At 38.1% G+C, this 17,585-nt stretch overlaps 1 protein-coding gene across 2 annotated transcripts in view; it reads left to right on the plus strand.

The window, feature by feature from the left end:
- The window catches only part of LOC127631298 (solute carrier family 15 member 4-like), a 64,113-nt gene that overhangs the window by 41,773 nt on the left and 4,755 nt on the right, over positions 1 to 17,585 (plus strand). For both annotated transcript variants that reach the window (XM_052109384.1, XM_052109383.1), the window contains one exon: positions 1,544 to 1,702. In XM_052109384.1, coding sequence (XP_051965344.1) covers positions 1,544 to 1,702 — 159 coding nt within the window. The remainder of the gene's footprint in view (positions 1 to 1,543; positions 1,703 to 17,585) is intronic.

Genomic DNA, 17,585 nt, shown 5'->3' on the forward strand with positions numbered 1-17,585 from the left:
CTAATGATGTAATTGTGTTCTACTGTATAGACTACAGAACAATTCTATATAAAACAATAGTGAATTTAAAATTGAAATTGAATGTCTAATGTTAAAATATGTTTTCTAATTTAATGTAACCCCCTTAAATTCTTTGGCCAGTTTATGAATAATTTATTTGGTTGTATATGATTTATTTGAAATAATTTAAAGAACAGTTTCATGTTTATCCTTGTATTTTTCATCTGGTCTAGCTTGATAAGGGTTTTAGAAAGTAATTAGTAATAAGTAATGCAATTACTTTTCAGACAGAGTAATAAGTACAGTAATGCAATTACACTGTAGATGATGTAATTAGTAGTCTATCTCACATTTGCTCCTTTTGCAGGATCCCTCCCTGTACTTTCTTGCTGATTTACACACTCTCTCTCTCTCTCTCTCATATGTGTATATATATATATGTGTGTGTGTGTGTGTGTGTGTGTGTGTGTGTGTGTGTGTGTGTGTGTGTGTGTGTGTGTGTGTGTGTGTGTATACATGTATGTATATCTATCCATCCATCTTTAAGCAAGAAGATACATGGCCTTACTGGGCTCAGTAAATGAGTCTGACAGTTGTGCCCACAAGCCATAATTTAAAAAATGACAAGTTTGAGGTACCATGAAATTATCAATGTCAGCCAGCAGGCAGCCAGCACTCCAGGTCAAAGAAAGCGATTTGATCTTCTCTTCCTCTTCTTCTATGTCCTTTCTACCTCCTCTATCTCTCCTGAACTACTTCATCTTTTATTTTTCTCCTCAGCCCCCTCACTTTCACTCCTTTCTTTTTCATGTCTCAGTAAATATTTAGGAATGAGTGCTGGTTTTGGCAGTTGAGTAGGTGTTTTGAATCACTCTGCTCTGCTGCCAGACCTTCAGCTAAGTGCTACGGGTGTACACACACGCACACATTCACCTACTTACTACAGACAGGTTTTAGTCAATTAATCCCACTTTTTAGCTAATGTTTTGTAAGAAGTTTTGTTCTTTGCTTTGTTGAGTTTTTATGTTTTTGTTTTGTCTCCACAAGCATTGTAAAACCTGAAATGACCTACATTTTGGGAAACCTGCTTAATAAACATATTAAATAAAGACTTAAAGGGATAGTTCAAGCAAAAATTAAAATTATATTATTTACTCACCCTCATGTTTTTTTTTAAACCCGTATGACTTTCCTTCCTCCGTGGAACATAGAAAATCGGTCACCATTCACTCTGCTTCAGTATTCACACAAAAAATATTTTTGCTATTCCTTTAGTGAAAATCTACAAATGCAAAAATATTTGTGTGAGAGTTAAGGGTAATGGAAAGTATACATCATGGATTTGCAAGCAGCAAAGCATGTGGAACATGTCATTGTTCAGCCATGATCTGGTCTTTTTCTGCATGACCATGCTTTCTGCTCTTATTCTGGGTGTTCTTGTGTGTAGCGTAGAGTGCATTGGATGGCTTTGAGGCTCTGATCATATATTCTTTGCAAACTTGGGAATTTGATCATTGATTTCTGAATCTTCTTGTGTTTGTAGGTCTGGAATTTGCCTACTCCGCAGCTCCACGGTCCATGCAGAGCGCTATAATGGGCCTGTTCTTCTTTTTCTCCGGCATTGGCTCCTTTGTGGGATCTGGACTTCTAGCTATCGTCTCCCTCAAAGCCATCGGCTGGATGTCCTCACATAAAGATTTCGGTAAGAGTTGTGTGCGAGCAAGTTTGTGCCTTCGAGAGTTTGAACCAGCCATGTGAATAGCACTGCACACCAGAAAGATCTGGTATGAAAGTGATGTAACCCACTGTAACAGGTAAAGATGGGCAAGGAGGAGGTGGGAACTGGCAGAAGAGTCAACATAAACTTTAATGACAAACTCTGTTTAAAACAACATAAGACACACACACAGCAGCTGCGTGGTGTCTCTCTCTCTCAAACTGGCGTCTCCGGCTCCCCTTTATCTCACGCTCCCGCTGATCAGTCCACTCTTTGCCGGCCGCTCAACCGAATACCATGGGATTTGTAGTAAGACCATAATAACCAAAAAATATGATTTGTGTTACCATAGTTTTTTTGTCTTGTATTATTGCTGTGGTTTTGCTATGAATATCAATGTTAAAATATGGTTACTATAGTAAAACCATGGTACATTTATTACGAGTGCACTCAAAACTCAAAAACATTTCGCAAAACACTTCTCTGTACTCGAAGGGGCTTCTATGAAAGCATGTGTGTGTGAGTGTGTACTTTTCCTTTTTTGTGTGTGCTCATTAAGTGAATGTGAGGGCAAAAAAATCCTGTTTGTTTGTTTGAAGATGTTCCTTAAACCAGACCCAGACCAAGGAACTTTATTGTTAACTAAATTAATGTATGAAGATGAAATGGAGAATAAATATTTTTGTTAACAAAAAAATTAAATAGAACAATGAAAGTTGGAATAAGATGGCAAACTAAACTTTGCACAATAATATGACTGAAAACTTCTTTAGTTATTGTGTTTTCAACAAATGATTGAATCTGATTGAATTAAGCCACCAATCCTAAAACTATTGTATTACTGTAGTTTTTTTGTAAAAAAACCTCAACTGATTGACATGTTAAACAACCATTTACAGTTCGCTTGATGCATTTTCTGATAGTGTGGTGTGTTGTGTCATGACCGAAAGAACTAGGTCGCGAGTACAAGCGGCCGAAATGGGCTTCCTCAGAAGGGTGGCGGGCTTCTCCCTTAGAGATAGGGTGAGGAGCTCAGTCATCCGTGAGGAGCTCTGAGTAGAGCCGCTGCTCCTTTGCGTCGAAAGGAATCAGTTGAGGTGGTTTGGGCATCTGGTAAGGATGCCCCCTGGCCGCCTCCCTAGGGAGGTGTTTCAGGCACGTCCAGCTGGGAGGAGGCCTCGGGCAAGACCCAGGATTAGGTGGAGAGATTACATCTCCACACTGGCCTGGGAACGCCTCGGGGTCCCCCAGTCAGAGCTGGTTAATGTGGCTCGGGATAGGGAAGTTTGGGGCCCTCTGCTGGAGCAGCTGCCCCCACGACCCGACTTCGGATAAGCGGTTGAAGATGGATGGATGGATGGATGGTGGTGTGTTGTCATCTGTCATGAAATCTAACATTGAAACCAAATAAAAATGAATCTAAAACTAGTCAGTTTCTAAAGATGCAAACAAAACAAAAAACTGGTTATGAACTGTTAAAAATAACTAAAACTGAAAGTCAAAATACAAAATGAAATACAAATTAAAACTAGTGACATTTTAAAACTAATATAAGTATCCTCATGCAGCTGGCAGACTTTTCCCCCACATTTTTCTGCCAAAACAAATCTGCATTTTCATAAAATGTGTTAAATGAAGCTGAGAGTACACAGTTTATGGTAGCTGAAAGATTAGTGAAATTAGCTAAATTGCCCATTGTCAATGCTAAGTTCATTGGTAATAAAAGTGCTAACAAGCCAAAATATTCACTAATATGTATATAATATTTATTGAAAGCATTACATTTAAACCAAGACGGCAGCTTTGATCTCTAAGGAACACTTATTTGATGCTATCTGCTAGAAGAAGTGAATGGTGATAAAATATCCCTAAATCAATTAGTTTTGTTCCATTTTGATGAAAGATGGTTCTAATCAGCATTCTGTTGACATGTGATGATGTCAACAGAACACATAGAGCACATTTCAAGCTCTAGGTTGTGTCAGACATGACATTGTGAGGTGATCACATGTGCTTGATGGACGATGTTTGTGTTAGATATGTGTGTGCATGTATGAAGGCTTGAGCGCAATCATCAAGAACTAAATTCAAGAGGTGAGTGTCCATTTAGCCTCTGCTTGTGTAAATGTGCGTGTGTGGATGCGTTTGTTTTTGTGTACCCTTCCAAATAAAAAGGTGTAGTGTTTTGTTGGTCCACTGAATAATTGATGACTAACAGGAATCAGACAGCACCCAAACACAGATACAAACATTGTCAACATTGTTGTTTAAATATTGTTGCGTTGAACTTCCAATGTCCTATTGATTGTCATTTATTTCAAGAAACTCCGCTTCAATTTTCTTAGAAGGCCATCTTCATTGTGCTTAAGCAAAGGTGCATGCAATATTTATTGTGCCATACACTATGACATTCATATTTGAAAGGACTATCTGATGGGTAGAATATATTAATACTAAATGAGTCATCTGTCATAAGGTTTCTTGACAGAAATTTGGAATTTGACAGTTTATTTTAGACTTGAAACGTTTTTTAATCATACTTAGCCTAAATTTTGATTTTCAAAATTTTCTTTATATAAATATCTTATTGTGTATGATTCATCAATTATTCTGTTGAAAAAAAAAAACATTCTCATAAACATGCATCAAAATGTAATGATCTCGGAAACAACTTCTCCGTTGATGTAACCAAGGCAGAACTGGCAGAGACAAATAATATCAAGTCATAATATTGTAGCCTAACATGTTTAATACCCTCTCACTTTTAATGATCCAATCCAATCCTGAGGGATAAAATCAACTACCGCTCTGCATTATTTTTTGCTTACTTATTTTTTTTACTTTGCAGTACAAACGATAAATGCATCACTAATGTCTTTTATGTTGTCTTGGCACACCACACCACACCACATTTTGTGATGACTTTTAAAAACAGTACAGGACAAGTTAATAGAAAAAGGTACCCATATTGGTCTTATTTTTAAGTGCATGCTAACAGATGGCTGTGCCATAATCGTTTTGTAAATCTGTCACTGCATAGGCGATGAATAGCACAAAAGTGACAGTAGATTAATGTCATTTCCATCACAGTGGCAGTTCAATGGTCCAGATGTACACCCACCTATTCTGTGTATCAGAGGTAATGAACAGTTTACACACAAACTGCTTAGTGCCCATTAATACAGCAGACCCAGACAAATGTGAGGGATTTCTGCCAATGGCAATAGAGGGAGTATGTGCATATATGTAAATCTGTCCCTCCTTGCTTGATTTGTTTGGCAAGCATCATTGGGATATTAGTGGGCCTTTAAAATGAATTATTTAATACATTCCTATTCGTTTTTTCCATTTGACACTTTTATTGTGTAAGATAGCAGAGAGAGGATAGAAAATGATGGGGAGAAGAGGGGGCAATATGATCAGGATGTAATGTGAGCCAGACTAAAGTTTTGTGAATTCCACATGTACTGCATGTGCTCAATAAGTCAGAGCATGTCCACATGGCTACAGCTCGAACATAATCCTATTCTTGCTGTATTATATAGTTTCTTACCTCCTTATCTAAGTAAAAAGGAGGAAGGGTATCAGAATATAGCAAATGTTGGACTTAAAACTTCATTGCCAGCGTGACCACCACAGCTCAATATTTCAGAGCATATGTGCTGAACGGCTCCATAATAATCCTATTCGTTACATATATTTCATCTCCTCCTCATCTTGGTCAAGAAGAAAAGTGAAAAAGACTGGAAATAGACGTCAACCTTTCCTCTCAGGTGGCATGTAGAAATGAGTCGGGCATTCTGTCTTACTTTTAAAATCCAACAAAACTTGATGAAGTCTCTTTAAAGCTGGAGTCCATCGGCCCACAGAGCTAGCAGCTACGGCTCGCACAACATCACTGATTTAGGGATGCTCACTTATCAGCACAGAGACGGCAGAGAGCTTCCGTTGTCCCTGGAGGCTAGCAGCTGTAATTCTGCAACCTGCCATACATCTATGCTAATGCTTCGCTGAATTTAGCATGCTAATGGCAAAAGACAGATAAAAGAAAGCTCATAGAGACGTGTTGAACTTGGGGGATCTACATTCACTTATTCACTTACCAACTGGAATCCAGTTTAACCAGGCACTTAATGTTTTGAAATAGTCATGTGCCATGAGCATTTAAAATAAGTAATTGTCTACGTTTATAAGGAAAACACACCTCCTTTCTGTGTAAATTAGGCTTACTGTGAGATTGTGCCTTGTTCACAAAGCTAAACATTATTTGCCAGGTGCAATAATTGTTACTTGTGAATTGACAATTACCACTAGTGGAAAGCAGGTTTTATTTAAAAGAGGTGTTTGTGTACATTTTCTAGTTACCATGGCACAAGTAATTGAAAGAATGATCATTAAATAGAGAAGACGGGACATACAGTATATCCACATGTGTTGTTTTTGCGCTAAATACACAAAATATACTTGACTGAATTTTAAATCACGGATTGAGGTGCCTGGATCATTAGTCCCAGTGAAGTATGCCAGATTGCAGTAGTCTGCGGCACAAATTGCATACAACACAGATTTTTCTGGCACGTTCATGCCATTATCTGATGTACATAATTCCTTTTGTTAATCATGTGCTAAATCAACAAAAATAGTGCATGCAAATAAACAATGCTAATGAAGGCCATAATTCATTCTTGGTGAATTCCTCCATGGTGTTACCTTCCACTAGCTTGGATCTCCTCAATCTGTTGGGAACACAAGTGCTATCTATAATGTGCTTTTTCCACTTCTTTGAATGGAAAAGTGGTTGCACAAGATGTTGTGTTTTTTGTAAATGTGCCCTTTATAACAAACTTCCTTTGGCTGTGCTCCCGAGAACTTTTATTACTTTTCGGGCAACTTGTGATGCAGGCTTTGATATGTTCTTTCAGAGATATTTTCCCTCGTCTTTTATTTTATCTGCGGGACTAGATGTGTCACCAGTCTCGTTTTGGCTCACGGTGTTGGTAAAAGGAATTCTTTCAAATCTTTTCTCTGCCCTCCAAGGGAGCTTCTCCCTTTTTCTTTTTTCAAAGAGGTGAGCCTGAATGTGCTGTCTGTCTGATCTGAGGTCAGCTTAAAAACATGCAAAGAACCACATTGCCTGAAGACATGACACTCACTTCCTGGGCTTGAATCAGTATATGCCACTTACAGAAATGTCAGTGTTTTAATCAAGGGCAAGAGTTTCAGGAAAGAGACAGGGATATGTTTAGTGAATATGCACCTTTCTTTCCTTTTGTCATATTCAAAGGAGTACCTGCCAAGGAATACAGGTGAAAGCAAAGAGATGATAGCGAGACACAAAATGGAAATGTTTCCATCAAAGAAGTCTTTGTGAGAACCTTACTGAAACTTACCTCGAGTCATTGAACAAATCTTTATTGTTTAACATTTTATTCATTTTTAGTTACTTTTCCCTTCAATTCGTTATGTCAGAGAGGTGTCATCAAATAAGAAGAGCAAGTGAAAGTGTGGGATTTATTTTATGTTTTGAGTGGAGTCCTCTTGCTGTCTTTTCTTTGAGTAGAATTTAATGAGGTTGATATATATATTATTTGATATATATATATATATATATATATATATATATATATATATATCCCTCCCCCCCTCCCTTGGCATGTAAAGAACTCCACCACTTTCTGGCTAGCCCACTTTCTTTAAGAATCCCACTTTTAGTAATGCATGAAGAGATGGTTAAGTACTGAGAAACAAAAGGAATCCCTGTTTTTTAATTAGTAGCAGAACTTGTATTCTGTGTAAAGATGAAGTGCTGCATAAAAGGTGTACTAAAAATTTAATAGTTTTATTTTGGTTCTCTGTAAATTCTGCATTAAAGCCATCTTGTCGATTTCATGACAGTAAGTGCTTGTATAGTTTTCTGTGAGCTGTGCATATGAATCAAGTCAACTTTTGAGTCCAACCTGGTCTCATAGTGAAAAAGTGACAAATGTACATTTATATATGTCTCCAGGTACAATTCCCTGCATTTTCCAGGTGAAATAAACACTAGTGTTTTTTCACTTAACCCTCAAATTATGAATTTAATGGCTGATTATGACTATAACCAATACTTATTTTTCTCTCCATTACCCTGCTATTTTATGATATCGACACACTTGTATTACAGATCCACCTACATACAATTATTCTGACATAATTAGCTTGTGCGGTAGCTCACCTGACAGGGCGTTATACTTCAAGTCGGAGGACTGCGGTTCAAGTCCAGTTATGAACTCATAAAAAGCGGCTTCATAAAATATGCCACTTCAGATGTGACATTTGGGTCACATTTTGGATTGGATTGAGAGCTGAGAATTATTGAAATGTTCATTTGAGACTTTTTGGTCCAGAATCTGTTACTTCCCAGTTAGTTTATATAATGTTACTTTAATATATTAATAACAGTAATGTGTAAATATAAGTTTCAGAAAACATTTACACTGTAATTAATTAGTATTAGTCAGTGCTTATTTATACACAGTAACATGATTAATAATATAAAGTGTCACCACTTATTAGATTGTCATTTTGTTTGTTTACACAAAGCATATAGCTTATATTCATAGTTTGAACACGTTTTGCCAAGAGATTGCCTCCTAGACAAGAGAGCCATAAAATTTGAACATCTCTGCCTTTGCAGATCCTGACAAATGGCATTGAACTCTGTGTGCTGACTTGTGTAATCTCCTGCAGAAAGCCGTCAAAGGCATCAGGGCAAGCAGTGCAGAAATATTGTTGTTGGTCTTAGCACACTCGGATAGAGTTGAGGGGAATGGGTGAATTGATATAATGTGAACAACATTGCTATTTTTTAGGACACATTTCTGACTGTCGAAGGTGAAGACATCTGCTCCATCCTCTCTCCCTGTGTAATCTGTCCCTGTCAAAGAGGCGCTATTATTGAGATTCTTCAAGTAGGAGAGTGAGACAAAGGGGGTAAAATGTTAGAAAGATAATGAGAGTCCAAGACAGATGGAAAGAGGATGAGGAAAATGGAATCTCTTTCTCATTAGTGTTTGTCACCAGCCTGCCAAACATTTTTGGGGCCAGATAATGTCTTTTATGGGCTGCTATTGTTTTGTCTTTTGCAGATGTAATTGAAAAGCCTGCAAGTGTTTGGCAGCTTGTTGCATCTCTAATGAGGAAAATGTGTCCAGCAAAAGCACTAAGAAGTGAAATAAGACAAACTGAAAAATTACCCCCCACCCCCCAAAAAAAGAAAAACTGGCACTTCCTTCGATGTACTTAATGGACTGTTATGTATTGAATGTGTTTGTTTGTTCCAATAAGTGCGTTTCCTCTGTTTACACTAATGTTCTGTGATTATAATCTGTGTGTGGTAATCCCTCTCTAAAGAGTGCTTCTGTTCCCACAACCGATGGTGTTTGATACTTTAACATGCTAGAAGATAAAGTTCAAATCACAATTTCCTTAATTAAGTTCATCTTCCTTTCCTCCTGTCTCTAAACCCGCCTCTGTGTTAATTAAACCAATATCAATCCCTCAGTGTGCTGTACACCGATGTGTTTGGAGGCTTTTATTGATTAGCAGACTCACTTACTCCTACATGTTCATGGCCGGCCATCTGAGCAGTTTGATTTACTTCTCCAGTATGTATTATTCAGGAGGAATGAGGAAGCACGGCAGACACTGCCTGAACTCTCGTGTCAAGTGCAGTGTGTGTGTGTGTGTGTGTGTGTGTGTGTGTGTGTGTGTGTGTGTGTGTGTGTGTGTGTGTGATGGTTTATCTGTATTGAGCAATAGAATTGTTTTTTAATTGAGTGCACGTGGGCCTACTGTCAATTTATGAGAGAAACCAAAGACTTATCAGAGGAGTGTGAAGTAGAAGTACAAATTATCACCAATGTCCAATAAATAATTGGATTTATTTATAATCACAAATTAAGTAATATAGTTTATTAACCCAACAGTGGACTGTTTATGGTTGCCAAGCAACATAGCAACTTGCCAAGCTAATATCTACCTTTTTCCTGTCTTCTCCATGGGCGGCACCATTGGGGCGAGAGACTTCCTCTCGGATGCTCCACATTTCTGCTTCATTGTTGTTATCAGCTTGACTAATGTTACAGGTGATGGTGAGCAGCTAAGGGTCTGGATAACTATGCACTGTTATAGGGTGCTATAACAACTACAGGTGTCTTAAAGACTACTGGAAAATGAATGTCACAAAGATAAGCCCCCAAAAGCTGCCAATGCTAAAACATTACGAGTCGAACCAGATTTAATAATCAGAGGTTGCATTAAACTAATTCTCTGTCACTTGCCTTTTTTTAAAAAACATTGACAGATAATTCCAAATGCTGTCTTGTCATTTTGGAAGATGACAAAGATGAAAACCATTTAATAGACATGCAATATGCATATTTAAGTCTTAAATTATTGGTCCACAAATAAAGTAATAATGTTTGACTTGTTCAGTGTTAGACTTGTTCAGTTTTGATTAAACAAGTGAATTACTGAATTCAAAATAAATGCAGACATATTTTAGAAGTATTATATAATTTTCATTTGCATATCCTTTCATAAATAAAGTTTGTACTGCCGTGGTAAAGACGGGGACCATTTCTTTCTATGTTGTACAAGATCATTGTTAGATCATATCTGGCACAGTGATTGCACTTTGGAATTACAAAAATAATAAATAAAAAAATAGCCATTTGCTGTTTTGAGTTTGTTCTTTTCTTTCACCAACATAAAATGCTAGGCAAATGAGTAGCAGCCCATATCAATGACAGAGATCCATTAAATTATGTCAAATCCTGAGTTTGTCCTGATCCACCAATTATGATGGAACTTTAAAGAACCCTGCATGTTTGAACCCCACCAACAGCACTTTTGGGCCATTTTCAGCTCAATTTGAACAAAGCACCCTTTGAAATCAGTTCTTTTCAGGAGTACAAAAAGAACCCGAAAGTGCCACCACCGAATGTTTTGTTTTTAAATGGTAACATCATCTTTAGAATTAAATTAATGTGCAGTCACAGGTGTATGTATACTGTATGTTGTCTAATTTACAACTACATCGTCACTCAATCTACTGTTTTATAAAATGAGAATTCTCTTATATGTATTAGGCTGTGAGTTTGTACTGTATATGTTTGTGATGAACTTCGAAAATTGACCATTCAGCTTTAATTGGTGCAGATTTTATGTTTTAGCAAATGCCCTTATTTTGCCCCTCCCCATGGATAAGTGCATCATTACTTTCCCCTGTTCACCTCTCTGCAAACCTTTCTTTATTTTCCTATTCCTTAATTGTGCATCTATCTCCCTTACCTTGCCGCTTCTTCTGACCTCATATTCTCTCTCTCTCTCTCTCTCTCTCTCTCTCTCGTTTCCCTGCTTCTTCCACTTTTTGAAGGGTGGATAAAAGGTCTTTGTTGGATCTTCATTTGCATACATTTTTATGCCTGATGATACGTGAGCCACCTTTAATGGAACTGCCTTACACATGCAGTGTGGGCAAAATTAATTCCCTTGCAACCTCTTTTAGTACTACATCTTTAATTTTCCACCTTCTCCAATTACTCCTGATGAGCCCTCACATATGACAGTTATACCCTTTGAAGCACATGCGATAAATACTGATATTTGATAAATGAACATCAAGATCAGCATGTGTGTCATATGGAACGGCATGCCAAGGAAAGGTTAATAAAATCGTTACATGATGGACTGCAGAGGGCATGCAGCAAGACAAATGCAGTTGTCGGCCCCTGTAGAATGAGACTTCCATGTGCCTGCTGTAATCTTGGTGTAGCGGCTGTATAAGACTGAATGTGCAATGTAACGTGAAATGAGGGCATGTAGACTGTAACGCTACAGTAGTCATTCATTGAACCGTGTATGGGGACTTAAATGAGGCACTTGAAAATATTTATATTTGTTGAATTTGGAAGGAGCTGGGTCCAGAATGAACTTTTTGGCACGTTTACATTTATTTTATGCCACACCTGCCAAAGGTGGTAACATCAAAACGCAAAGGAAAAATAATGGGATTTGCAACAGTTTTGTCTTTGCATATTAACGTCCAGTAGCACCAGTCATTGTGACATTTGCAGAATCTTATATTATATGAGATGAGACGGTCTCCAACATTTGTCATTTTGTTTCTCATATTTGCTTTTTGGTGGTTTATTGCAAGGGCAATTCCACATTTGAGAAGTTTTGTGGAATTGTTTTTAGGCACACATTCAGTGGTGAGGATGTTTTCATTAATAGACCATTTTTATGTCTTTTGTTTGAATCATGCATATCTCTTACACCAGCAGGGCTCATATTATAATTCTTACAATTAGACTTTAACCACGTAATGTTGCAGTTCCTAATAATGTTTCTGGCCAACTGGTGAGTAATGTATTATTTATGCAGCAAAGCCAATTTTAATTTGCAATTGGTGCTTGACAAGTGATCATTTTGGACCCTGGAAGGAGGTTTTTGATATTTTAATGAAAATCAGTGCACAATGAGGTAATTAGGTTAATTCATGTTTAACATTTTGCAGCAAGATTTGATTTTGCTCAACATTTGTATCCTTTAATGTTCTCATTCTTTCTCTGCCTTTTTAGCCTTCCTGTCTCTTTCTCTGCTTCTTGTCTTAGCCTTGCATTTCGGTGTGGTGATTCTTCTGTTTGTATTAGCTTGCTTACTGCATGTCCTGTTTGAGATTCGTCATGCACAAATGCATGAGGCTCATGCATTTGTGCTTCAGTAATGGTTATTTTTCCATTACAGCACAAATGTATCCAAAGCTGCTTCAGCTGCCACTTTCCTGAGGGAAGTGTGAGCAATCTCACCCAAGCATGTCGCCGTGATATATCTCCCCCTCTGTCCTTTGACTGAGCATTCTTTATGGCCTTGCCTTTCAGGGAGGTGACTGGAACCTCCACATCCTGCCAAGCGCACTGTTAAATCATGTAATCTTCCAGAAGAATAGGATGAACAGCCACATCACCCCGACTATGCACAAAAAACATGTGGGTGGGGTGTGGGACAAACTCAAAACAATAGCACACACTTTTTATTTTGATTATTTCCATGAGTTGGAGTGGCCTGTGGCATGAATGGGTCCCATTTGAGCGTATTGATTGTTGGTTTGCTCTTAGCTGCACTTTGGCATGTGGGTATTGTAAATGCAGCATTTTTCACAGGCAGGGGCATTTATTCCCCCTCGCTGGAAGGCATTGAGATCCCAAATTCTATTGCTCTCTCAGTCAAACTGTACGCTTGCTTTTAACACTTTTCATTGGGGAGCGCCTGCTGTTGCAAAGTACATAAAAGGAGCAAAGAAAATGATTGAGAGGTTCTTCTTAACCACAACATTGCCAGACTGTTTGGCACTTTTATTGTATGTATACTGAAGTGGAGATTGGATATGATCTGAGATTGAAAGGGGAATGAAAACGGGACATGAGGTTGGCCGGATTCAAACATTCTGCATGAGATTGTTGTCTAAAAGTTGGATCTTCATTTTCATGACTGGTTACGCCTGGTGACATGTGAGCCATCTTTAATGGAACTGCCTTACAATTCTGGATTGGGTTAGGGGTTAGGATTATAGTTAGATTATAGGTAGAGTTAGCCACAGATTGGGACATGAGGCTGGCTGGATTCAAACCTGCATCTCCTGCGTGAATTTGTACTCCCAACATGTTCAGTGCATGTGCGGAAACTGCTAGGCCATGACTTCTATAACATTTTTTGGCCCAGCTGGTGAGCATTCAAGACTGGGTACCTATCCTAAATGCCTGCCTCAGCCCTTGCAGTAAGTCCTCACTTTAAAAAATAATGCCACATAGACTGTATTGATTTAAAATAAGGCCACATAAAGGGCACATATTGGCATTTAATGGGGCTTTTCTACTGCACGGTACAGCTCGACTCTGCTTGCTTTTTGTGGGTTTTCCACTGTGGATAGTACATGGTACCTGGTACTTTTTTTTTAGTACCACCTTGGTCAAGGTTCCATGCGATCGATACTAAATGTGACGTCAAGTCCCTGCAGATCACTGATTGGTCAGAGAGAATCGGCACTACCAGCATCACTGGATTTGCGACACAGAACATCAACCAGCTAGTTTTAAAGTTAGCAACAGCGATAGCAGTATAATTTGTTCACACGACTTTCAAATTGTAAAATGAAATGGCTGTGCACAAAACCACGCTGTGGTCAATAAACGTGGTGCAGACGTTCCTCTCGTTAGCGATGAACGAAACTGAAAAGACTCTCAGGAAGTGTCAAAGCTTTTGGCCGCACACAGCTACCACCAGACCTACCAACAGTGTAGGAAAAAGTAAAAAAATACATTAAAAGTGACTATAGAACCATCAAGGAGAACAACAGCCAGAGTGGTTCAAACAGAAGAAAGTGGAAGTGGTTCGACCAAATGGACGCTATCTATGGCAATAGCCCAGTGAGTAATGGGAGGGAGAGTGCCCTAGACGCCTCGGCCATAGCGTTATTGTAGTACACAGTGGAGGATGGTACATTTTGTTACATTAACTCTATATTCTGCTTGAAAGCTTCACTTTGACCAGCTACTGGAAAGCTTGCTTCTAAAACAACCAGGCCAATTTAACTGTTACACTTGTGTAAAATTACCATGCAACAACTGCTTTATGCAGCACAATGAGCGAGTAGCTAACAGCTAGTGGTCGTGTTATTGTTTATGGTCAGTGTTTGTGTCACATTTATCCCTCTGGGTTCTGAGGGTGTTTTGGGCCCTGGATACATTTTGACATGCCTTGACATTTGTGCTTTTTTCAGTTGCTTAAAACTATATTAATGGCTAAAGTCTGATAACACTGTTAACACTCAGCACAAACTGGTCTACAATAATATGTGAGCAACATGTATGCATTTTTAAGAAAATAACGTTTATGCGTGGTTTTTGAAAATTCTGTGAATTATCACAGATATTTATGTGATGCACACCTGAGGAGACAAAGACCCCCTCCCCTGGGCCTATCACTAAAGAATGTGACAGAAAGAGACTTAATGATCAAGTTTTAAGTTAAAAGAATATGACTAATTTTAGACCTACACTACCGTTAAAAGAAGTCTCTTCTGCTCACCAAGGTTGCATTTTTTTTAAATCCAAAATACAGTAAAAACAGTGATATTTTGAACTATTTTTACAATTTAAAAGATTAGTTTTCTATTTGAATATATTGTAAAATGCAATTTGTGATCAAAGCTGAATTTTCAGCATCATTACTGCAGTCTTCAGTGTCACATGATCCTTCAGAAATCATTATAATATGCTGATTTTCTAATATGGTCGTATTTAAAGGGCATTTTACTCATTTAACCTGAACACATATTTGCAAGCACAAGCTTCATTGATGATAATGAGGCTGCATAAACACTACTTAAAATATAATCTAAACATTCATATTATTTTTATATCATATTACATATCATATTTATATCATACAGCATACAATTTAAATGCATTACATTAAAAACCTGCATTAGCCGAAACTACATTTAAATGTAACTAAAACTTGCTTATTAAGAGTCATATTTCAATACTCTATATCCTGGCTGGCAAGTCCGCAAACAGTCCCACTAGTAAAATATGTACATGTTTATATAAAATAGCATGTCAACTAATGTAAGTAAAACTAAATGACTTACTCGTCCGAAATTGTATCCTCGGCTGGATCAAGTCTCTCTTCAAAATAAAAACGTTCATCAGAATCCTGCTGTTCTTCTGAGAAAAATGTTAACTCTTCATCACTATCCAGGAGTTTCCTCACTTGTTTATCGTGCTATCTTTCAAACGCGCAGAAAAGTGAACAAACTTGATGTTTTTAAGGCATAGTAGTGGGCGTTTACCATTTGCATTGATCGCCTCAGCATATTACTGTATGAATAGCGCCCTCCGCTGGTGGGTGTGATCACATTAGGGATAATTAGCTGAGCCAGGAGAAATTGTAAAAAATGTTTTTGTTTCATACAGATTACATTGCAGGAGAATATATGTTTTCAATTTGAATTGTTTTATTTAAAAGTAGACATTTTAAGCTTTTAGACATATGTTTCAGGTTTGTGTGATAAGTATTCGCAGAGTTTCAGTTAATTTTTGTGACGTGTTTCAGAAATATGCTCGCACACACGGAGACTGCTGAAAGCTCACCCTTTTTATTTTCTTTATTTTACAAAAGCACAAGGTTTTGTTGTTATTGTGAGTGTACACAAATAAAAGTAGACCCTTTATAGTCTCTAATAATGTCTTTCTGTATACTTCAAAATGACAATTTTAAGTTGTTTCCGCTGGAATGCCGGCGTGTCCATTGACCCCAGAGGGTTAAGATGATATCACGGCAGTAGAGGCGACCCAACTATGACGATCAGCCTATAATCCCACCCACGTTGAAGTGGCACTAAACTGCAGTGGAAAAGCAAGCTCAAAAAAGTAAAGCCAGCAGAGTCGAGTCGAATCATAACGTGCAGTGGAAAAGTGCCATAAGTGGACATTTGTGTGAGACCTATTGAATCATAAAATGCCAAATGGCACATCCTGTCACCTCATGGACTTCAGACATGCATGAGAGATTACAGTAAAAAGTCCACATCAAGTGTGCCATTTGAAACGGGGTCTCTGTGAGTTTCTGAAGTCTTTTGGCCTTTTCTACATATATGACCCATTATTAGGGCAAATCAAGAGAGCTGCCTTCTGGATTTTCCTAATTACTGGTGTGTGATAGCAACGCCTCTTGATAAAGAGGTTTAGTATTTTTTGTAGAATCCAAGTTGCTTTCCATTCTTCCATTTCACAAATTGAGCTTTGGGTCTACAAGCCTTTTTCATCTATCTTTCTTCCTATTGGCTGCTTGTAGAAGATGCTATTTCATGCTCTTCAGCAAATCAGATCATAAAACCAAAACATGCAGGGCCATAACCACCATTGACATTGAAGAGGGCACATCCAATTTTTAGGATAATGGTCAACCAATATGGGTTTTTCCAATAGTTGATTCTTAAATTATTACATATAGTCCCCCCTAATCCTCACTATGTGGTTAAATTCTTGAATCAATGTCCCTATTTCAGCAATATGTGTACATTTCAATACATCTATTTAAATGCTAATGCATTCCTACAGTATGCATAAACCTTTTTAGACTTTGTAAAAGGTAATGCTAAGCAGTGCCACAGGGCCATGCTTTAACTGCTCTGAAACCTTCCAGACTACCGACATTCCCTATGCAGAACTTCTTATTTACAGTTTCTCTTTGATGGTTCTCAACCCAGGAGGTTTGGCCACCTCTTACAGAACAGATCAGAAATATTAAGCTGCTTTTTCCTCTGCTCTGAGAGAAGCTCAGACTTATCATTTGCAATACAGGAAAAATATTTGAACTGATTTTGTGTGTTCATGTTTGTGTTCTGAATTCATCGTAAATGGAGGGCTAAATTTAATAATACGCACTTCTCATCCAGGACTATAATGGCCCTGAGCATTCAGAAGCTTAAACAACAGGAGCGTTAGAGCAGGGCCAAGGGCTTGAGTTTCGAATGCTGACAGAATCGGAGCGAGTGTGTTCTGCTTAAGCTCCTCAGATGGTGAATTATAGGCCTTCACTCCCAGCTCTTTCTCCATCCAGTGAAGATGTGGCTTTTTGTTTATGGTTCCCCTGTATGTATTGATGTAAACCCTCTATCTGCTCTGAAGCATTTAAGAGAGAGGGGAAATGAGAGTGAGAGAGAGAGAGATTGGATGCTGAAGGAATGCTTGTTTTGGTTTTGCTTGAATAAGCCAGGGAGTTAGATGGGTTACCAGTGCAGACAGATGCTATCAGTTAG

Source organism: Xyrauchen texanus, chromosome 37 (assembly GCF_025860055.1).
Source record: "Xyrauchen texanus isolate HMW12.3.18 chromosome 37, RBS_HiC_50CHRs, whole genome shotgun sequence".
Taxonomy (NCBI): domain Eukaryota; kingdom Metazoa; phylum Chordata; class Actinopteri; order Cypriniformes; family Catostomidae; genus Xyrauchen; species Xyrauchen texanus.